The sequence below is a fragment of the Berghia stephanieae genome, chromosome 4 (assembly GCF_034508935.2).
Source record: "Berghia stephanieae isolate SIO BIC M18660-M18661 chromosome 4, UCSD_Bste_1.3, whole genome shotgun sequence".
In the NCBI taxonomy this organism is placed as follows: Eukaryota; Metazoa; Mollusca; class Gastropoda; order Nudibranchia; family Aeolidiidae; genus Berghia; species Berghia stephanieae.
The window spans coordinates 11,262,963-11,288,008 of NC_088363.1; the positions used below are offsets into that span (position 1 = coordinate 11,262,963).

The 25,046-nt window shown below is 33.1% G+C and overlaps 1 protein-coding gene across 2 annotated transcripts in view; it reads left to right on the forward strand.

Moving 5' to 3' along the window:
- LOC144970025 (chloride channel protein 2-like) overlaps positions 1-25,046 on the forward strand; it is a 55,098-nt gene that overhangs the window by 13,800 nt on the left and 16,252 nt on the right. For both annotated transcript variants that reach the window (XM_078909201.1, XM_078909202.1), the window contains exons 2-15: positions 1,728-1,835; positions 8,806-8,932; positions 9,797-9,928; positions 11,940-12,068; positions 13,651-13,784; positions 14,814-14,891; positions 15,220-15,298; positions 16,001-16,126; positions 16,712-16,796; positions 18,232-18,333; positions 18,889-18,973; positions 19,781-19,933; positions 23,994-24,063; positions 24,411-24,521. In XM_078909201.1, the coding sequence (XP_078765327.1) occupies positions 1,794-1,835; positions 8,806-8,932; positions 9,797-9,928; positions 11,940-12,068; positions 13,651-13,784; positions 14,814-14,891; positions 15,220-15,298; positions 16,001-16,126; positions 16,712-16,796; positions 18,232-18,333; positions 18,889-18,973; positions 19,781-19,933; positions 23,994-24,063; positions 24,411-24,521 (1,453 nt within the window). In that variant the 5' untranslated portion in view covers positions 1,728-1,793. The remainder of the gene's footprint in view (positions 1-1,727; positions 1,836-8,805; positions 8,933-9,796; positions 9,929-11,939; positions 12,069-13,650; positions 13,785-14,813; positions 14,892-15,219; positions 15,299-16,000; positions 16,127-16,711; positions 16,797-18,231; positions 18,334-18,888; positions 18,974-19,780; positions 19,934-23,993; positions 24,064-24,410; positions 24,522-25,046) is intronic.

Here is a 25,046-nt window from a genome sequence, read left to right on the forward strand (position 1 = left end):
TTATTATTATTATTATTATTATTATTTCTTCATTCTTCTTCTCTTCTTCTTCTTCTTCTTCTTCTTCTTCTTCTTCTTCTTCTTCTTCTTCTTCTTCTTCTTCTTATTATTATTATTATTATTATTATTATTTTATTATTATTATTATTATTATTATTATTACTATTATTATTATTATTATTATTATTATTATTATTATTATTATTATTATTATTACTATTATTATTATTATTATTATCATCATCATCATCATCATCATCATCATCATCATCATTATTATTATTATTATTATTATTATTATTATTATTATCATTATTATTATTATTATTATTATTATATTATTATTATTATCATTATCATTATTATTATTATCATTATTATTATTATTATTATTATTATTATTATTATTATTATTATTATTATTATCATTATTATTTTATTATTATTATTATTATTATTATTATTATTATTATTATTATTATTATTATTATTATTATTATTATTATTATTATTATTATCATTATTATTATTGTTATTACTATTATTATCATTTTGACTCATAGTTGTCACAATCAGGCTGCAACTACGTGGACATATTATTTGAAGATCCGATAGACGAACTCGAGTATGGGCTTGATTTAATATTGTCGTAATGTACAGTATGTTGCTTTGGTTTGAGAGTATGTCGTATTTCCATTACAACAACGAGCCCATAACAATTTGGGTTATCAGACCTACAAATAAGTACGGCTGTGTGGTATATAAAGCTCATTTTTTAAATATTAGGGACTGCGTGTGAAAGATAAGTTACATTCAAAACTTTTCACGCTTATATCAAACAATGGGCCAAATATATGTGGCCCGGATTTAAACAAGCAGAAAGTAATTGGAACAAAGAGCGATGTGTTGGCTACAACGTGTACATATATGCAGGTCTGACATCCGAACCCGTTTATGGGCCTAGTTTAATTAACATTGTTGTAATGGACAATACTTTGCATCATTTTTTGAGATTTCCATTACAACAATGAGCCCATAAGGAATTGGGTTATCAGACCTGAAAATAAGTACACGTCGGTTGGCTAAGATTGATTGGTGAAGGGTGAGTGATAAAAATAATAATATAATTTAAAATATTGGATTTTTAATGAAGGATGAGTGATGAAAAATATATAATTTAAAATATTGGATTTTTAATGAAGGATGAGTGATGAAAAATATATAATTAAAAATATTGGATTTTTAATTGATGTGCAGGAACTAAGAACGTTCAATACAAAATTATGGAGGTTTCAGGTTTGCCATGGCTAGGGACGGAGGAGTAAAATTAACTTGTGGCTGGGTTAGGCCTAGAATATATTTATAGCAATTAGAGCAAGGAAACATGGGACATTTATTTAGATGAAATCCAATTCATTTATCAAAGAGAATAATTCTGTTTCATATATCATGCGTTTAGGTGAAGGGTCCAACAAAACAGTGGTATTGTAGACGATTGCAAGGCCACTCTGTCGCGTTCTGGCGTAACACTTTTTTTTTCATTTTGGCCAGCAAAACTTTATCAAATCAATAATCAATAGATACATATCCAACAAACTCCGCGTTATTCATTTCTTTTCATGTCTATTCATGTTTCAAACGCTTGTGTTATTCTCTGTTTTTAAAGGCAGTAGTCAGGATTTCGTTTGTGTTTGAAAATTTTCTCACGAAGACTTTTCTTTCAACAGACAGCAGCCCGCGATTCTCGTAGGGGAGTTGAGGTGATTCGGCGTGACTGACTGGCAGGTGTCAAGATGGCTGACAACAACAAACACTTTGGTTACGAGCAAACACTTGTGAGTTTTTTATTTTTCTTTGTATAGTTTGTAATTACTTGAAGAAGCATCAAGGGAAGCAGTTATATTGTTGATGAAATATTATAAATCTGAATCTGTGTTTAGACTACTATGAAAGGAATTTTTAAAAATATTAACTCCAATAACTGTACTGAAGTCCGGTTGGTCATGAATTGAAAACGAAAGTAGAAGTTTCGTTTCCTCGGTACATAAGTATAATTAGGTCTACCAAATTTCTCAGATTATTCTCACTGTTATATTATTCTTATGGGTTTTTACAGTTTATTATATTCATAAAATTCATCCAAAAAAAAAAAAATCCAATGTGGCAACCTGCTTTCTAGTAAAAAAAAATCTGTAAAATGTTTCGCTGTGATTATCCCCAGACACCTGTCTGGGGATAATAAAAATTTGTTATCCTCAGACACCTGTCTGGGGATAATGAATTTTCATTATCCCCAGACGCATATTTGAAACTCCGCTCTTTTAAACAATTATCCACATTCCAGAATATGGAATGTTTCCAGATGCAGTGGCGGTTCTAGCCTATTTACAGTGGTGGGGCAAAGATGATTCGGTCATATATATATATATATATATATATATATATATATATATATATATATATATATATATATATATATATATATATTATATATATATATATATATATATATATAATTTTTTATTTTATTTTATTTATTTATTTATTTTTTAATTAATTTTTTTTTAATTATTATTTTTTTTCACCTTTAAAAAATAATATTTCAACCACAAATAATCACATTCACAATGAAATGACAATACAAGTAGATTTTAATTATTCCAAACGTAATCAAAACTGAATCACGAAAGAGAATACCACTAAAAAATAAAGCGACGAGACATAATGCGACAACACCTTGACAATACAAGTCCATTTCGTTCACTCGAAAAAATTAAAGATTTGCTTTAATCCCTCAACGGCGAGATTAATATTTCTGTTACATTATTGGTTTTCAGTAGTATGTAGTAACCTTAAAGTTTTAATCGAGAAGCAACAACAGCGATATGACTCGAGTTTCATTCAGAGCTCAAATTGCATTTCACTGCTGTCTTGATGATTAGAGTGATTGTGCCGGTGGTGGTAGTGGTTGGAATAGTGGTAGCGGTGGTGGTGGTGGTGGAGGAGGATGTAATTATGTTAGTGGTTTTGGTGGTGCTGTTGGTTAGAATGATAGTTGTGGAGACGATGACGGAAATTTTATGATGATGTTGATATTGTTTTTATTGCTATTGTAGTACTTGTTGTTAATATTGTTGTTGTTGTTAATGATGAAGATGATGATGATGATGATGATGATGATGATGATAATGATGATTATGATGACAACGACGATGTCGTCGACAATGATGGTTACCATACGATATTACAAAGTTTATTCAATCTTAGGCTTTCGACAATAAATCATACAATTTGATGACCACATGAAAGTGGGAAAAAAAAATGGTAAATGAAACCTAAAAATAAACTGATGCCATTAATAACCACACAAAAATACAACAATAGTAATACCACCAATACGTACAATAATAATAATAATAATAATAATAATAATATAATAATAATAATAATAATAATAATAATAATAATAATAATAATAAAAATAATAATAACAATAATAATAATGATGATGATGATGATAATATATAATAATAATAATAATAATAATAATAATAATAATAATAATAATAATAATAATAATAATAATAATAATATATATTAACAATAATAATATTACCATCATCATTACTACCACCACCATCATTACTACTACCACCACCGCTACCACTATCACTACCACCATCACCATCATTATTACGTTTCCAATCATTTTTTCTCGTTTAAAAAAAAATTGATATCTATCAAAAAAGTCGAAATTCGGTCATTTTTTTAAAGGGTAGTTAAAATATCTACGATTTTATTAGCCCTGAAAACTACGATTTTTATTTTCCTATTTCAAGTAGTCAGCTCTGCTATGACAAGTACTCGTATCAGTATCAGTTCCATAGTCAAAATAAGACAAACAAAAACAACGTTTATTTAATCTTAGGCTTTCGCCAATACTTCATACAATACAATTAAGACAAAATAATGTTACGAATTTCTCCTCATGCATTCGTTAGACTATAACAATAACGACCGTGTTATCTTTACTCCTTACCCAACCAACCCCGAGCTTCCCGCCTCTTCATCGCGAACTATCTTATGTATGTATTAGCTTCAGGACGGGCAAGTACGGAATCTGCCCACCCTTCCGTATTTCCTCTATAAGTCAGTTAGAATTCAACTCTCTCCTTTCTCAGAAGAGTATTTCTCGTATACTAATTCAATTTTTGAGTAAACCAAAATGGTGGTTGTATTTTATATATTTATTTAGTCGTGACTTTTGAATAAAAGTGTTTTGTTTTATTATACGGAATACAATAGAAAATTACATTGTTTTGCAAAATTATTTTGTCTGGCAATAAAAATACAGGGGTAATTACTTTAAGAATTAAAAAAAAAAAGAACTAACAAATTAATTTGTTAAAAAACAAAACAAAAAAACAAAAAACAACAACAAAAAAAACAAATAAGAAAACAATTTAAATAAATGAGTTTTGAGAAGCACTAAAGAAAACGAGAAAAAAAAAAGAAAAGTTTAAATGGATAAACAATATATAAAAACAACACAAATCAATACTAAATTGATATAAAATTAGTAAATTAATAAATTTAATTCAATACTGGAACATTCCCAAAGTCATTACATCAATGGTACCAGCACAAGTAAGGCAATAAATAAGAAAAAGTTCGTTTGCCAAAATCTCTATTTAGTTTTCACTGGTTAATAAGGTGGGCTCATTTGAATTAGCCCGACCTAGTACTAGAGAGGCCAGACAGCAAAAATCGGAGTTAGTTCACCGTCAGGCGACGAGACGATGAGATGACGATGTGGGCGGAGTGGAGTGGTTGGGGGGGGGGGGGGGGGGGGGGAGGGGGGGGGGGGATAAAAAAAGAACAGGAGCGTATCCTGGTTTATGCATTAAGGGATGCATGGTGATTCGCAATCTATCAAAAATACACACAAATTGATTTCAGTACGAAGTATAAAGTTTAAGTAGTAACTTTTGAAATTATCTAATTTAAATTTGATTATTTCAGACCTGGTAATACAGCATATAACTTGAAAAAACAGGCTGGTATTTGCCCACCCTGCCCATTATTACCAGCCGTCCCTGTCCAGATGCACATAGAAATAAGGAAAGTTAATAAAATATCTATAAAAACATAAAATTAACCAACATTAAAATCAGTTGTTACTACATATACACAATATGCGTCGACTTCGAAGTGGGTGTCATGGCCGAATGGTTTAGTCGTCTGCCCTGGAAGTTTGACCATAATCGACGTTGTGGGTTCGAATCCTGGTAACGTCACTGTTTTTTTTTTTTTTTTTTTTAAATTCCTTCTTTTTACAGAACGTTGAAAGGGATAAATGTCCCACCCATCCTCCCCCCACCTCTTTTTTTTTATTATTAAACTCTCTCTCTCTCTCTCTCTCTCTCTCTCTCTCTCTCTCTCTCTCTCTCTCTTGTTTTTTTTTTTCTAGTTTCTAGCAAATATATTCATCCCCACTCCGATCTCAAATAGTGTCTAAAAAGAATAAATAATTAAAAAGCAAACAAACAGAAATATTCAGAGAGCGACCAATGGTCAGATAGAGGAGAAAAAAAAAACAATAATTGTTTTAAAAAATAAAAACAATAATTGTTTTAAAAGTAAAAACAATTTAAGAAATTCATGCTCAGAAACGGAACATTTACATAAAGGTTTAGCAAACAAAAAACTCTAAGGTTTAGGTCAAAATATTAAAAAAAAAAGAAAAAGAGAGATTTCCCTCGGAGCAGGGAATAGTGTTAACAATAAATAATAATAATAATAATAATAATAATAATAATAATAATAATAATAATAATAATATAATAATAATTATAATTATAATAATTATAATAATAATAATAATAATAATAATAATAATAATAATAATAATAATAATAATAGTAATAGTATGATAATAAGAGTATTAATAATAAAAATAATACTATTATTGATAATAATATAATAATGATTATGATGGTAATAGTAATAATAATAACAAATATTACAATTATTATTATTATTATTATTATTATTATTATTATTATCATTATTATTATTATTATTAGAATAAAATAGAATAGAAGGTATCGACGTCGCTTGATTAGGCCACTGGCCTGTCGCCGAGTCTTTCCAGTCACTCAATGTCTTGTTCACAACTGATCTAATGCATTTCCCTACCTGATCTTGTGATCAGGGGCTAGCCTACACTACACTTTCTCTACTGATCTTTTGATCATAGCTATTTTGGGTGGGAGGCACTTCTACACTATGCACATAACTTTCCATCACAGCATCTAATCTATTCTTGAAAGCATTGACACTCTGCGCTTCAACGACATTTGCTGGCAATGCGTTCCAACGTTCAATTACTCTCTGTGTAAAAAAGTTCTGTCGAAGGGTGGTTTTAACCCTGGGTTTCAGAAGTTTATATGAGTGGCCCTGGTGACTGATTTTTTGTCTACTGTGAACAGCCTATCCTGAGTCGCGTACAAGCAATGTGTGAACTTATAGGTCTCAATCATATCACCTCTCAAACGCCGATAGACCATACTTGGCAGTCCTACTCTTTTCAGGCGCTGTTCATAACTCAAGTCCTTGAGTCCACTAACGACCTTTGTTGCTCGCCTAAGCACACTCTCTATAAGCTTCTTATCTTTTTCAAGGTAAGGTGCCCATACACAGTTTCCGAACTCTAAATGTGGTCGGACCAAAGCTGCAAACATTAACTTCATATTGTCACAGTCAAGATAGTCAAAAGATCTCCTTATCAGTCCAAGCATTCTGTTAGCTTTGTTGACCTGCCTTTCCAAATGCTGTGAAAACTTGAGCTCTGGGTCCATATGAACTCCCAGATCTTTCTCTTTATTGTCATTGACCAAAACAAAAAAAAAACAATAATAGATCTAGAGCAAATTAAATAATGAAATAATATTGTCGGAGAAATAAAAAATTCAACTGATTAAAAAAAAACTCTTGCTCGGAACTCGTAACAAAAGTGAAAACAATGAATATCAATTGGGAAGAAAGAAAGAAAAGTAAAAAAAAATAAATGAGGGGGGGGGGGGGGGGGGGGGGGGGGGGTCGGTCGCGACTGGGTCGAATCTGTGCAGCTAAAAGGAGTAAAATGAAAGGTGGCCTTACCCACTGAGCTGCCTATTCACACCGCTATCGGAATATTTTTAATTCATCATATATGAGCTAAACATATTTCCACCATTTTTGCTTCCTTGTTTTGGTAGTTATTTTCATCTCTGATTCGAATAAAAATATGTTGTTGGATCTAGTTTTGTGGACGTGTGATACTAAATTGTATTGTCTTGTGCGAAGCAGACAGGAAAATAGCAGGTGTGGGTTTTGGGCTTTGGGGCGAACAACACCATGGCCTAGGAATTCGTCCGCGACATAAAAATTATTCCCGGTCGCCCCAAAATTGTGGCCAGAATGAGCAAATTATAGAAACAAGAGATCATCAATAAAGTTAACAGGTAGGTAGGTAATGAAAATTTAAATGGTTGGTGGACTATAAACAGATTTGATGATTAACAACTTTCTTCCTGGTTGAAAATAAAAAGTCGAATTGCCAGTTTGACGTTTTCAGATCAAAGTAACAAAAGAAATTTCATTGATCCATTTGCTTTAAAATATTTTTAAAAAAAAAGAGCTGGATTTGACAGTTGATCACTATTTACTTTCATCTTGTGTTAAATATCACTTGATATATTAACTGTTTTGGGACACAACCACTAGTATTTTTTCCAGAATATTTGGTATTTTTCACGCCTAGTTTGGCATTTTGCATAAAATCTTTCTGCCCACTTGCTACATGCGTCTGGGGATAGTATCAAAAAACGAATTTTTATTATCCCCGGACAGGCGTCTGGGAATAATGACAGCCAAAATGTTTTTGTGCTTGGCAGGGATCACATGTTTACGAAAGACCCAGTTTGTTTGGTTTTTTTTAGCTGGCATTCAATCCTTAAACCCAGAAATTTGGACAAAAATGGGCTCCCATTCCCATCTGCTATTTGGAGACTTGCCAACCTTCCCAGAACCTCCGAGACTGTCCCAGATTCTCATTTTGGAATTTTAAAAATATAATGATTGTGTCGTAAAAACAATATCCACAAAATAGAAATTTTGATGATGTTTGTTATTGATTTATTATCATCTTCATCACTATCACAAGTACTAAATCACCACCACCACCACATCATCATTATCATTATCATCACTACCACCACTACTATAATCACCATCACGACATCATCATCACTACCACAACTGCAACCACCACCACCACCACTACATCATTCATCATTCCTACCATTTCTACTGCAACCACCACATGATCATTACTACCTGTGCGGCTATGTGGTCTAGTGGTATGACACTCGCTTTTGGATCGGAAGGTCCTGGATTCGAGCCTCACGCTCGGCGCATAGTTGAGTCCTTGGAAAATGCTCTTTACTCACATTCTCTCACCATACTCAGGTGTAAAATGAGTACCTGGCCGTTAACAGCGTTGTCTTTGTCCGAAAAATTGTAATATTGCCTAACAGGCGTCATGTCCCATCCTTCATGTTAAATGTTGCTGTTGACCAGGGACCCTTGTAAAGCGCTTTGAGCACATTTAGTGGATATTGCTCTATATATAAAGCTCAATTTTTATTTTTAAAATTATTTTTTTTTATTACTACAACCACAACTTCATCACTGTCACTATTTCAACAACCATTTATTTTTGTATTTGACATGGATGTACATGTTTGAAACATTCATTTTCAGCTCTATGGGAAATACACCAAAGAGTTGAGCTCCTTTGCCAAGTTAGAGGCTTTAAAAAAGATTCCCGTGGAGGAACGGATAAAGAAACCAAAACCCTCGAGTTACAGAAAATTAGTAAACACCCTGAGTAAGTAGCAATGGTTAGGAATAGACATGATTGATAAAATGAATAGTAAAGGAGATCAGGTGTATACAGAACTATTAATAAAAGGCCAGCCGAAGTCCCGTTTTGATGGGGAGAGGGAATTGTAATCTTGTGATTTACGATTTACGACAAAAGATTTTATTTCTGATGTATTATCAGATATGTGTTACTCCATATCTGTATCATGTGATTTGCTTTTGTAGTTTTACAGTCTAGAGGTTTGACATTCAACTTACGACCCCTGGAACGGAGGTGTTACAAAGTTAAGTCCTTGGCAAAGGCTCTTTTTTTCTCATTTTCTCACCCAACTCAGGTGTAGAATGAGTACCTGACTGATAATAGCATTGCCTCTTTCGTGAAGAAATTTTATAAAAGCACTTTACAGGCTGGATTTCTTGTACTGTGTATCCAATGTTTCTCTGTGTATATAATGGAAATTGCACTAAATAAATCTCAAAATTACATTGATGCATTCTTTATTGATTTTGGAAAAATTAGATACAATATTAATATTATCCCATTATTTTTTAGACTCTCAGAAAGAGATTTTTATTTTAGTTCACTCTTTCATTCAAAAATATATTTTTAAAGTATGTAATTTAAAAGGGATTATTATTTTATTTACCCCTAAATAAAGGTGTTGATCAAACATTTATGAGAGCTGAAAGGAAAGTTTAGTTTAAATAAAAAATCATTATATTTATATTTGATGATTATTGAACTCAATTGAAATGGAATCAAGGCTAACTGAAACTGATATTGATATTATTTCGAGCCTGACGTACATTAGCTTGTAAATGAGAAAATGGTAATATATAATCGAATTTTATTCTTCTATCAAAACAGGAAAATGTGCAGACACTCGAGACACCATCTTCCTCAAAGTCGGGGAAGACTGGATTTTTCTAACTATCCTCGGGGTGGTCATGGCCGTGCTCAGTTTTGCCATGGATTACATCATTGAAAAGTGCCAAGAAGGTACAGTATGCTTGCTGTCAGACTTACAAATTTTGCAATTTTAGCATAGATGGGTTGGTGTGTCTCAGTATGCCACAGGTTTCAGGTCCATGTTTAAATGTGGTTGTGAAATGTAAATGTTGCTGCTGGAAGCTCGAAGAAATATATAACAATGTGAAATTGAATGTAAGCTTCAATTTATTGTACGAAAACAGATAAAAATGGATGTTTCGGGTTTCCCCTTTATCAACAAAACAGGATGAATGAAACACTACAGATGAATGAGAGCGTTGTTAAGATGAATAAACAAAAACATTAATGTGGTTGTGAAATGGAAGTTTTAAGCTGAGATTTAGAAATGGAAACAAATGTTGAGGTTTGGCTTGTGAAATTCACGTCAAATCCAATCCAGTCTTGTCACAGATTCGTAATTGAATGTAAATGTAACATTTGTATGGTAGGGGATGGTGTCAGATTATGAAATATATTTTTAAAAATTTGTGCATCCTCCTACTTCCAGGAATAATCAGACTTTCATAATTGTTGGGGAGAGAATTCAATAAAAGTTATGTAGGAAAAGGATGTGTCTGTTTTTGAACTCTGGGCTGGGGAAGTATGTGGCAGCTTTCTTTCATTCGATTTTGTTGATGTTTCTTAATTGGGATGGTGGTGGGTTGTAATTTATCTTTTAAGAACATCTTTAGTTTTTGTTTGCTTTTTATTTCTTTCAATGCCATTCAGTTTCTTTCTTGACTCTTGTTTGTCCCTCTTATATTGCTATTATATATATAATACTTGAATTTTAAACTCAAAAGCACAGCAAGCATTAAAATTGTTACTCTTTTCCTTCACTTGTCTTTTGTTTTTATTAAATTGAGCTAATGGTGTATCATTACAGCAAAATCATCAATGGTAAGACTCAACTAAGTATGAAGACTGCTTGATTTGCTATTCCCCCCCCCCCCCCTCCCCCCAACCCCGCTAGAGACAACATCGTAGTTATATTATTATAGCAGCTTATCAGATGTAGTTTATTTAATTTATCAGCTTCGATTCTTGTCCATCGGCACACAAAGCCCTACAGTTTGATTTAATCGATTTTTTTTGTTTCAAAGAGAAACATGAATTGAAAAATGCATGTAAGAAAATTTTCAGAAAACACTGTCCAATATTGATATCAAATAAAACCCCTTTTAAAGGTATGAGGAAACACTAAGGTTATTGAAACTACAGAACCAGAGGGAGATTATTTGATCCCATTTCCTAAAATAGGCAAGGAAATCGAGGTAAACAAGGCCATGACAAATTACTTTTCAATGAAAATCCGATCCAACAAGAATGACCAATAATAATGATGATGATGATAATACTGCTCACTATGGGTAAGAATAATAATAATGATAATAGATGACATTTGTATAGCGCATTTTCAAAATGATATAATGCTCAATGCGCTTTACATTGGTTGTAAAAAAAAAATCAACCTCCCCCCGCCCCATCCCCATCTACAGACACACGATTGAATATTCGCACATAGGGTTATAATTATATTTGTATGTCTCAGATTAAAAATAGGAAGACGTGAAAAGGAAATGTTTTAGTTTCGATTTAAAAGAATTAATAGTTAGCTGTTCCCTGATGATCTTAGTGATCTGGAAGGTATATATAAGGATGTAATCATTTTTTTAAAAGTAGATAGAGGATTCATCATTTAAAATATTTAAAACATATCATTGTGATTTTGTAATTAAATCTCTCACTGATTGGTAGTCAGTATGGCTTCAAAAATGGCAAAGCAAAATAGGAATAATTGATAGATAATCAATATTTGAAATATTTTATGCTGCACAAAACAAAGACCAAAGATAACTGGAGAGCTTACACCACAAAGTAAAGAAAAGTAATTGAAGATACTGTGTCAGACAATCTGTCACTTCGGCATTGAGAGGAAAAAAACATTACAAATAAGTTATTAAAACTTATTTACTATCATGCCTTTTATCAATCTGCTTTTAAATTATTTTTTTTTCAGCTAAATTTTGGTTGTATGAAGAATTATCATTCTCTGTAGGATTGCAGTATTTTGCTTGGATCATGTACAGTCTACTGTTTATTTTGTTTGCTGTTGGTTTCACACATTTAGTCTCACCCCAGGCTATTGGTAAGTAACATTTTTGTTATGAATACGGGGGGAAATGACAATTAGTGCAAGGACTTCATTTATTGTTATTGTTCTTTTTAAGATTACTACTACATCAACCTTGGGCTCTATTGCTGGAAGGCGAATTAGAAATGTTATTTTTATTATCATCATCATTATTATTATTATTATTATTATTATTATTATTATTATTATTATTATTATTATTATTATTATTATTATTATTATTATTATTATTATTATTATTATATTATTATTATTATTATTATTATTATTATTATTATTATTATTGCTATTATTATTATTATTATTATTATTATTATTATTATTATTATTATTATTATTATTATTATTATTATTATTATTATTATTATTATTATTATTATTATTATGAAATATTATTCATTTTTTTAAATACCCCTCAATTAGCTCACTTAAACATCATGGATAATTCTCATATGCAAATATTTGATGACCTCATGTTACTATATCTGATGATGTCCGGATGGGCATAGATCTTTGGTTTTTTTCATATTTGTTTTGAATACCCACTACAGCTCTATGTTAATGCCATGCATGTTGTTATTTAGTTTGCAAAGAGATATTCCTATGTTCACTCTCTGAAAGATAAAGTACACCTCCAATTCAATGACTTTGTTGAGATCAATTCAAAACGGTTGACTTGTGAAAAGAGAGAAAGAATTACTTTAAAGAAAACAATTTACAGTGGATTCCCGACAAGCCAACACTGCCGGATCAAAAAGATTGTTTGACTTTATCCATTAACAATGGAACACAGTTAGATAAAAAATAGAACATTTGGGACCAACACGAGGTGATGACTTAAAGCAGAAGTTGACTTTAAGAGTGTTGACTTTACACAGATTCCACTGTAGAAAATAAATAACTAAAAATAAAATTCCCTTCATTCATCCCATAAGGGAAATTTATCTCTTGGGTCTGTTCAAGGGAAGACTGGAATAATCCAGGCGTCATCCGCAGTGCAGCTCCGCAAATTGAGCTGGGGCGAGGTGACTTTCTCAAGGCCACACAGTGCAGTGGCGGGTGATCGAACTCGGTACTTTTCGGGTGTGAAGCAAAGACCGTACCACTGAGCCATGCTGAAATAGAAACTGCTGATATCTGAAACATTCAAAGCATTCAAAATTTGATCACAATTATTATAATGACAAAATGTTCTCACCCTTTTCCGTTCTGTTTTTGAATTCTTAAAAAGTTTTAAATTACAGACACTTGACATATAAAGAACAAATTTAAATTTCATTTTGGATGCAGTGGAGCAAACACATTTTGATTTATTTTTACACTAGCCTGGTTTTGCAATTCTGAACTCTTCAGTTCGAAACTGAAATGTAATATTCACATTGGGAGAATTTACATAGGACTCATGGCAATTTTTTTGGTTGATGAAATTCCTCTCATTTCAAAGTGTGACATTTTTACCATTTGTTACTTAATGTTGATAATCCTCACTTCTTCCTTTTATTCATGGATATTTTTATTTATTTATTTATCAAGTTATTTATTTTATACCTTTATTTTTATTGGAACCAAATTTCAGGGTCTGGTATACCAGAGATGAAGACAATTCTACGTGGAGTCGTCCTCAAAGAATATTTAACATTTAAAACATTAGTGGCCAAAGTCATTGGTCTATGCTCATCTTTAGGAAGCACTCTGCCCTTTGGAAAAGAGGTAACTTGGTTGTCAATATTTCTGTTGTTTTTTTGTTTTTTTTGTTTTTAAAAATGTCCTCTGTTTTTTATGAGATATTTTTTTAATGTAGTGTATTAAAACTATTGACCTCTGACATATGAACATAGAATTTAGAGTAGTTATTGCTTTATTGAGAGAAAGATGGCCTTGATAGCTTAGTTGGTAGAGCATGCATCTCACAAGTAAAAGGAATGGTAATAATACCAAGTCATTAAAGCTTTTTCCTGACTCCCATGTAAAGCCAGCGGTAATTTGGGTTGTTGAGTTTGTTAGATCTTTGAAACTTTCTAGTGTCCTACTTGATTGCTACACTACAAAATGGAAATAAACTCTGGCTCCATAGACCTTGCATACAGATCTGAACGACTGCTTATCAATGAAACAGAAATGAAATATATGAAGACAATAACACACTTGTGCTCTTTAATGTTATGGCATATGTAAATGTGTCACATGTTGTGTGTGGCTTACATTATTTTTGAAATATCTAGTGTAAAAAAAAACTAACACCACCTCTCCGAATATATAAAAATAGTAAAAAGATTTTAAAAAGACAAACAGGCATTGTCTATTAACTGGTTTTAAAGAGTAACGATTTTGAAGACACATCATTCAAAACTATTTTTATTTTGAGTTTGAAGAGATACACTTTATTCTTATGAGATATGATCCAGTGGATTTTCCAACATTCAACACACTATAACAAATATAAATTTTAATTACTTAATGCATTTGTGTTAAATTGGTTTATTAAGATTTCTCATTTTGTAACTTGATATTTGATTCTACTGTCATCAATCTTGTTTTTGTATTTGGTACTTGTTTTCTTTTTACAATCTTTCGCATTTCCGAGAGAAATATGCGTTTAAAAAGTTAATGTATTAAATTGATAATCCTCATTTATGTTCTTTTCTTATTAATATAAACAGAGTGGCTATGATGAATTTTTAAAGGTTTATACTTCCTTCAATCCATAAATACCTTTTGAAACGTTTTTTTTTCCTACAGGGTCCATTTGTTCATATAGCCAGTATAGTCGCCACATTACTCAGTAAAGCCATTGGTTCTTTCAGGGGAATTTATGAGGTAAATTTACTTTTTTAATTTATATATATATTTTTTTTAAAATATTATTCTTTTTTCTTTTTACTTGTTTTTGTTTCATCGCCACATATTCAATTTACAGTTGCAATTATATCACATAGTCATGGTGAAATCAATTTCAGTGTCATAAATGTTTACTCCTGTTATTATTATTATTATTATTATTATTATTATTATTATTATTATTATTATTATTATTATTATTATTATTATTATTGTTATTATTATTATTATTGTTTTCATCATCATCAGCATCATCATCATTACCATTATGATACTCATACATTGTAATTGATTTGCATTTTACCAGAATGAATCTCGACGATCCGAGATGCTGGCTTCAGCTTGTGCTGTTGGTGTAGCCGGGACTTTCGCCGCTCCAATTGGTGGTTTGTGAAAGTTTTGTCCATCCCTTAGTTTCTATTGTTACCAAAGTATCAACATCAGGACCAGATCCTTGTCGTATTTTGGATCATAAAATTGTTGATCAAAGAAGAATATATCACTAGTTTGTGGATGTCAGATTTGTGGTAATCTCAAACTTTCGGATGATGGCTTTTGGTATTTTATCCATTTTGCCCGCATTGGGGGATAATTGTTTTGTTTTTGTTTTATTTTTTGTATGGTGGCTGATGGCTATAGCAAACTTATTCAGTTTTTTTTTTTTTTTTGGGGGGGGGGGGGGGGGTTTGGTGACAAATTTTACCTGATTCTTATTTTTATCAAATTTTTATAAAAGAAAAAAAAAGTGATAAAAAAATATTGTAGTTTTTCCTCAGAAATAGACATATGACCAACTTGAACTACAAAGCAATTTTAACCAGTTGACTGCCGTAATCTTGAAGGATATTTATTTTAAAATTTGGCCAGAAAACTTGTCCTTCAAATATATAGATCGACTTAGATGACCCTGATCTTGGCAAAATAGTTCTCCAACCTGGGATCATCCTTGTTATTTGAATTTTCCAATTATATAGTTTAAAATATGTGTCCATATTTGTTGGGAACTATCAGCTAGATTTTAATTTTGATAACAAATTATGGAAATGAAATGAAATTTGGAACATTAAAATTTTTCTTACTCTCTACAGGAGTCTTGTTCAGTATTGAGGTCACAGCAACATATTTTGCTGTCAGAAATTACTGGAGAGGATTTTTCTCTGCTGTTTGTGGCGCTTTGATGTTCCGACTGATGGCTTTTTGGTTCAAGGACGAAGGTAGACAACTTTTATCATAGATCTCAAAACGTGTGCATGAAACAGTGCCAGTCGAGGCAAGAAAGAAAATTATATGAAAATACATAAAAAGTAAATAAAGTATATTTCTTTCTTGCATTGTCTAGCACTGTTTTATAGACACTTTTTCAGATCTTTGTCTTACACCATTGCCTACTCACAAATTTTTCACTTTTATCATAAACCTTTCTTTTTATTATTTGTATTTTTTTTTTTTTTTAAAGATCTTGGTAGAAATTTGAAATTTACAATTTATATAATTTTAGCCCTGCAAACTATACTATAAGAGAGGTACAATAATTATTCTTTTTTGGACATGCAACATAGCAGTAATGCTGAGTGTGACTGAGTCAGTCGGTTTGTATATGTGCGGCTATGTGGCCCAGTAGTATGACACTTCCCTTTGGACCCGAGGGTCCAGGGTTTGAGTTTGGCTCTGAATGGCATATAAAGTCCTTGGAAAAGTCTGTTAACTCCAATTCTCTCACAGTACTAGGGTGTAAAATGAGTACCTGACTGTTTATTTTGCTTCCCTCATAACTTTTGACATTCCTTTTTTATTTTCAGAAACTATAACTGCTTTGTTCAAGACAAATCTACGCACAGAATTTCCTTTTGATGCCTTAGAACTGTTTGCCTTTGCTGCCATAGGGTAAGGATATGACACAAATGCTAACTTACTTACTTACTTACTTATCCGAACCAGCAACTACCTGAGCTATAGCCCTTCGGTCTTGTGCCATGACCTAGAAGTTAGACGTCTTTTGTAGTTGTTCCAGGTGACTATAAAGTGTGTTACTGATGCTTGGATTTGGGGGAAGGAATGTGTATCTCAGGTCTTCAAGAGGTTGACATTCAAGCAAGTGGTGTGTTACTGTTTCATTGGGGTGTTGACATAGGGGGCAGGAAGGGATGTGTCTTTTGTAATTTTTCACCAGCAAAGCATCATCTTTCAACTAAGAACACAACACATACCGCTCTACAACCATGTAAGCAAAATTACAAAAACACAAATGCTAAAGGTTCATGTTGCTTTTTAAATTTTTTTTCAAAGGCAAGTTGGACTTGTTTGATGTTGTAGGACTAGGCATCATTTCTTGTTATATCTCTTGTGCCGCTATGTGGTCTTGTGGTATGACACTCACCTCTGGATCGGAAGGTCCAGGTTTCAAGTCCTGTGCATAGTTGAGTCGTTGAAAAAGGCTTTTGTTCTCACATTTTCTCACCGTACTCAGCTGCAAAATGAGTACCTGGCTGTTTACAGTGTTGTCCCTGTTGAAGAAAGAATGTACTACCGCTTAACAGGTCTCATGTCTCTTCCTACATGTTTAAGTGTTACTGTTGGGTAGGGGTCCCTTGTCAAGAGCTTTGAGCAAATTTAATGGATATTGTGCTTCCTAAATCCTCAAAAGTGTTGTTTTTCCAACTGCAACATATGGATGCGAAGCATGGACTATCAGCAAAGCAGAGAGCACAAAGATCACAGCTTTTGAAATGGCATGCTACAGAAAAATACTCAGAGTATCATGGACTGAAAAACAAACAAACAAAGTCCTGAGAAGGATCGGAATAAAATCACCAATTCTTCTTCAAACTGTAAAGAAATTGAAAGTGAACTATTTTGGCCACACGACTCGCCACGAATCATTAGAAAAGCACATTCTGCAGACAAGGGTAGACGGCAAGAGAGGAAAAGGTAGACCAACAAGAAGCTGGGAACAAGATATATGTGAATGGCTGGGAATGACAACTCAAGCAAGTAGACTGGCGGAAAACCGTAATCTGATTCGCAAGAAAGTTCGGGAAGCAACGTCCTACGCAGGATCAGCTGACTAGATGATGATGAAATGCTCTAGTTTTTTGGGGTTTTTTTTGGGTTTTTTTTCTCCCTTTACAATGTGGATTTTTATTTTCCTCTTTACACCAAAGATTTGACCGGAAATTAAATCATTGACTTCAGTTTACACGACCAAATCAGTCAGATATGGAAAGGTTCAATTTCTATCACTATCAATGACTCAAATGGGAAATTTATTTTTCATTATATATTTTATTTATTTATTTATTTTTATGTTTCCTCCCCCTAGAGTGGCGTGTGGATTCGGAGGAGCCTTATTTATCCTCACCCACAGGAGTGTTATCCTGTTTACCAGACGTCACAAGAAGCTGTCAAGGTTCTTGCAGAAAAAGTAAGTCTACTTTCTTGTGGAAATTTGTTCGTATATATAGAGATATAACTGTAGTCATGTCCCATCATCGAGATAGAGAATTTTGAAATTAAGTTTCTTCTATTTATGCGCTTGGTTGTCTGTTTAGACAGGGTAAAGTGCTATTATAAATGCTATTTATTATTATGATTTTTGATGATTAAAGAAATTCAATACAATTGGCAATAGGAGTTATTTCGATTCAAGAACGCTTCAGAAGACTATGAGACTTGATCATAAAAGAAATCAATCTACTTTCATTGATTAATTCTCCAAGTTTATTGATCTTTCTCCATCTTTGAATTTGGCCTTTTCATAATGGATGTTAAGTAGGTCGAGTCCTTGCTTATTGTCAATAAATATGGATTTCTTTTGTTTTATGGAGTATTTTGTCACAGCAGTCTGTAAAAAAGAAGCGAGCAAGTTATTGTTTTTAAACTACTACATTTTCTTTTAAAAAATCAATGTTGTTGTTATTATTATTATTATTATTATTATTATTATTATTATTATTAACTGTTTTTTGTGTCTTTTCAGTCGTTTTATTTACCCCAGTATTATCACGTTTGTCATCTCATCACTCACATTTCCTCCTGGACTTGGTCAGTTCTTTGCAGGACAGGTAAATAGCAGGTTCTGGGCGGGGTTCCTTACCTCCCATAGTGGGCAGGGAGGTACTTCTGTGTCTTCTATCCCCCTATATCTGTTTTCCAACTTGCTTTCTGTCTTTGTCTTGGAATGAGATTACTTGGTTTTGTCATGGCCGGATGCCCTTGCTGAGAGGGAAACAGTCAAATGTATAGTTAGTTTTGGGGGATGGTATTTTTTTTCCTTGTAATCATCTCTTGTTATGCACTGTATTATGTTTTGTTTATGTATTGTAAACATTTGAGTGTATTCCTCTTAGTGGGGACTTGTGCTTGTGTCTGGATGAGACTTTTAGGTGATCTCAAACAAAGTACTTTGATGGTGTGCTCTTGGAATCTACATCTATTCCCTATTTGAACCAATTTCCCTTTGTCTTACCTTTTCTTGGGTGTTTTATTGTAATTCTGGAACTTTTTACTATCCCATTTTCTCCCTTTTTACTGGCGCTGATATGACCTTAATGTGTTGCAAGCGCCGTAAAAACCCTTAAAAACAAAAACTAAAAACAGGTTCTATTTCATTACCTTCAATAGAATGTCAGTCATGGATTATGATCGTAAATGTACAGCAGGATGTTAGTCATAGTATAGAACCAAAATTCGATATATTACCATTTTAATATAAATTTTTTAATTCATTAATATCTTTATCATTTTTAGTATAAAATTCTATTTATAGATGCGTCTTTTATTTTTTCTTCCATAGAGTTTTTTTTTAAATTTTACCATTAATATATAATATTCATTTTTTAAAAATACTGTGTATTATTTTATTGTCGTAGCTGACGGGTAAAATGGCCATCAATGAGTTGTTTAGTAACATCACGTGGACAATCGGCCAGGCAGAGGATTTGGACGATGAGGCCATCTTGAGTCATTGGAGACACCCACTCACCAACATCTACGTCACTTTGGTGCTGTTTATCATTATGAATGTAAGTGTTTCTTACACAAATAGTTGGAGAGAGATTTGAAACAGTATTTATGAAACAGTGTTTTCCCAAAAATCATATGGGAACAAAGCAGACAATGGACGTTTCGGGTACAAACCCTTCTTCTGTATCTGTATCTGTATGGTTGGCGCTGAAGAAACCAATGGTCTGGTTGTATTTCAGCGGCATCCTCATTGGGTGCGGGCCCATGTCAGTCGGGCCTTGAAATCGTTGAGGTGTGGTGCCATGATGACCAGTTCATCCAGCCCATTCCACTCCGAGATAGTTCTAATGAAGAATGTATTGTTGTGCTGACGAAGGGTTTGTACCCGAAACATCCATTGTCTGTTTTGTTCCCATTTTTTACTCTTTCGTTAGTATTTTACAATCACCGGCTTCAGGCAGCCCCTACCGTTTTCTACCATCCCAAAAATCGGCCTGCCTCGACTGGCAATCAAACCTCAGACCTTCTGGTAACTGGTAATCAGGAGGTATGAGGTTCAATCCCCACTAGAATCAGGCTAGTTTTTTATTCTTGTATTTTTATTTCTTATTTTGACAACTGCGTGGAATCAGCGCTATTTCAGTTGGAACTCCCAAGGGACCAATAACCCTCTCTGCTCGCTACCTGCGTGAGGTCATTGGAGTTCAACTGGTATTAGGCAGTGCCGTGTCCAATGGGGGCAATTATGGATATTTATGGTCTTATAATATGTCTGTATAGCGGGAAAACAATAACAGACTCTTTCACTTCATTACTTTGATTTGAAAAATCAGTTGTCTTTCTAAACATCAGTGAAAATTTGACATTCTTGTGGTTAATAGTTTTCTTTGAATATCACAAATTGGTGATCTAATTTTAAGTGCTTGTAAATTATGGTGCACTTAAATAAAAAATTTGTTATTCAAAACTCAGCGGCAGTATCTCAAGAATTTTAATAAATATCAAAAGTACACATATGCATCTATGTTCCTGTGCAATATTATTATATTGGCAGTTGATTTTCTTGATTTATTCATGGTTTAGTAAGTTCTGTATATTGTTTTTACCAATTCCGTTCCTCTCAAACAGTTGTGTTGATCATAACAGTAAACTGATATGATTTATGTCTTTATGTGGTAAAATAACTCATAAAGATAATATTTTATTGTCCAGTAAAGACTAAAAACCAATATTGTGTATGATGTCAATATCTCAATTTACTATCAATCTGCCTATAAAGTATGACTTCTTTACAAGAAAAAAATCAATCACCCAACAAGGTTACTGGACATGCTACAAATATTGCAGTAACAATCATCAATTACAACTAACACTAACCACTGGTACTGTTAAATTAGATGATTTGCTCAAACAGACGGACATAGTATGTGGACAAAAGAGGATTCAAAATTATGAGGGCATATAGTTTATTCCAAGTAGTAACCTTTTTCTCTTTATTGACCAACTACATTCAAAACGAACACACTGTCCATACAGGTTATATAGAATCATCACCTTTCCTTCAAGAATACACATTTAGTCATTGTCTTTTAAAGTCATCTGATATACCATTGAACTCCAGTCAGTCAAATTTAGAGATAAAACAACTGAATAACAATCAGAGTCAAATCAGTACAACACCACAGACATACCACAGAAAGGTCATCTAATTTATGGGATATCACTGCCATATATATCTGGACGCTTCAGTCTATAAAAAGTTAACATATTCACTTGTGCACAAAAGGAGAACTTGAACTTACATTATATTACTTATTCAACATGCAAGAATACCCTAAACATTGAAAACCTATTTGACACTAGAAAGTCAGCATTTCCTGAGACAACCACACAAAAGCAGTACCGTATACATCTTCAAACTATAATGCCTAACAGTCATAAAAAAAAAAAAAATTTGACTTGCATCGTAAGGGATTTAAGTATAGAAAAAAATTATCAAGTCATTAAAAAGTTGGCTTTCAAATGTGCCCAAAACTCATAATATTTAAACCAGTTAAATGCTTAAAAAATAATATTAGTATTATTTTCGTCTAAAGGTTTATATTTTATTCCTAAACTGATATTTGGACATAATTCATGGCATGGAATACTATGGGAGAGAAATAAGGATCTCACCAAGTCATGCCAAATATGAAATTTACAATAAAAAATTCATATCTTTTAAGGTTTTACTGCCCGGACAACAAAACTTGGCATGTGTCAAGATCATCAATTTTACTTTATAATGATGCTTATTTCAAACATTTTCTGCCGCTGGGAATTAAATTATTGATATGCAAATTACAACAAATTAATTTCATTGATAGTTCAAAAACCACTAAATTGACACCTCTCTTATGAGCAGTCTTAAGAGGATACATTATTATAAACCATGGCATATGATGAAAGAAACCCTTGCTTTGCTTGTGGTGAGGGAACAATTTTCATATTTGTGTTAGCAACTGAGCAATACCATGAAATATTGCAACAATTAATTACCATCAGCGGCATCACAGATTCCCCCTGACCGCTATCTGTTCCACCCTTCCAAGGTTCCACCCATGGGCTGACTCCACTAATGGGGTCAGGTTGACCTAGCACTGAAATACCACTCAGAGGGGGAAATGCCACGCAGTGTGACAGGCACTTTTTCATACATACTTTTTCAGATCTCTATCTTACACTATTGCCTGTTTCACACTTTGATAGGTGAATCGAGCACCTTACATCAGAATTAGTCTTTAGCTGCCATATTGTTTCCACGATTAATATTTCCACACCAATGGTACCTTGAACACTCCTAGTTGTTATATTCTGGAAGAGATACTCTTTAAGTTTTCAGCAACCAAAGAAGGAAAGAATACTGCCTCTTTTCAGTATTGAGATACTTGGAGTTCATTCTAATATCAGGAGCATGGAATTGTTATTATCTACTGAGGTACCGAAATTATGTCCCAGGCAAAGGGTAGCCAGCAATTCACCTGTTGAATGCTACAGAAACTGGATTCATTGACCTTACAACTCTAAATAAATACTTTTATGTGGTCTTCACTATCATGGACAGAATTGGTAGACTGTTTAGCTGTATCTTCTAAATATTGTAGAACTTCTCTATTTCCAATCATTTCACGCTGTTTTATATCTGTTAAGTGAGTGGAGCAGGCACTTATGTTGATAACAACAAGAGATGAAGTGAGTAGGAAAGTGCCAGAAGACAATAGAGAATAAAAAAATTTTCGCGGTGGTGATAGGGGTTTGAACCCGCGATCTTACTGGGACGACAATCGTGGATAGCTCATACTGTAGAGTCATGCTCTCACCGGCCAGGCGGAGTTGTCGTACCAGTAAGGTCATGGGTTCAAACTCCTATCACCGCCGTGAAATTTATTTTTTTTATTCTCTTTTGTCTTCTGGCACTTTCCTACTTACTTCGTCTCTTGTTTATATTTGCTATGTGTAACTGAGTTTCCACTGACATAAACTTACAAGTCAGGCATGCCAAATTGCTGTCTCTTTTCTTTATTGTAATTGAAATACTCTCAGACCAATGCGAAATTCACGTCATTAGAAACAATATTAAAACAAGCCCTTGATTGCATTTGATTATCAGAACTGGAAAATATGGGCACATATAGTGCAGCTATGTGGGCTTGTAGTATGGCACTCTCTTTCGGATCGGAAGGTCCTGAGTTCGAGCCTCGCTCGGCGCATAGTTGAGTGCTTGGAAAAGGCTCTTTACTCATATTCTCTCACCGTACTCGGGTGTAAAATGAGTACCTGGCCGTTAACAGCGTTGGAAAGTAAAATGTAATATTGCCTAACAGGCATCATTAATTGCCTCGTTCTATATGTTACATGTTGCTGTTAGGGACCCCTTGTAAAACGCTTTGAGCAGGTTTAGTGGATATTGCGCTATATAAAAGCTCAAGTTTAGGTTCCGACCCATTCATAAATATAAATTACTTTGGGTTTTTTTGCGTCATTCAACCTTTACATTTTATGCAACAAATCCCATTAAGATTATTGAACAGATTTCTAAAAAAATGGGTAATTTATTGTTGATTTTGAAATCTATTTCAGTTCCTGATGGCTGTGTTTTCCAACACGATGCCCATCCCTGCTGGTGTCTTTGTCCCAGTATTTACCATTGGTGAGAACACTGTTATTTTTATTATTTACCTCTGTAATTCTGGGTTAACCCTATGTAGGCAAGGGTAGATTTTACACAAAGCTGATTTGAGTAAATAAGAATATTGTTAATACTTTTATCTCGTTGATTTCAGGTGTCATGACATGAAGGAGTCATACCATTAAAAAAAAGACGTTTTTATTGTAAAAAATTTGACAATTGTGTGTGGTTGTTGTATGACACTGGCCTTGTGTCTGTGTCTGGTTAGGAAAGCACACCCCTCGCCCCCCTCCTCCCACTCCTCTTGAGAAATGCCACTTTCACGTGTTATCTGAAAATGACAAAACTATTTTTTATTCTGATCTCAGGAGCGGCTTTTGGTCGTTTAGTTGGAGAGAGTATGGCCGCTTGGTTCCCAGCAGGAATTCCCTCAGGAGACGTGGTCAGAAAAATTGTACCAGGAGGGTACGCAGTTGTGGGTGAGTTGTTCAATTCCTCTGTCAATTCAATTAGGTTCATGAAGTGATGCCAACTCTTTTGTTAGTTGTTAAGTTTTCTTGGACTTTGTATTATGATTATGACATAAGTGGATTAAACCTTGTAGTGACCTTAACATATTCTATACTTGCAAAAAGTTGAGGGATTTACTATTTTGTGTTTATAAATAATAAATACCATACAATGGCAATCGGGGGTACCAGTAGCTCAGTTTGTAGAGCACTTGATTCTCGTGCAAAGGGACAAAGATCGATCCCGGATTCTAATTGTTTTTTTATGTTGTGTGCCATCATTCTTTGCTTAGGCGCTGATATGACCTTAAACTGTCACAAATGTCATCATACTTTTTTAACTCAACAAAATTGAATAGATAAAAGATGGTGTGAATTTAAGAAAGATGATGTCACAAGTAAAGTAGAGATACAAATTGTAAAAGTGTGTGCTAAGCTGCTAGAAGCTGTGGACTGTTAAAAGTAATGAATAAAATGAATATGAACAAAATACCA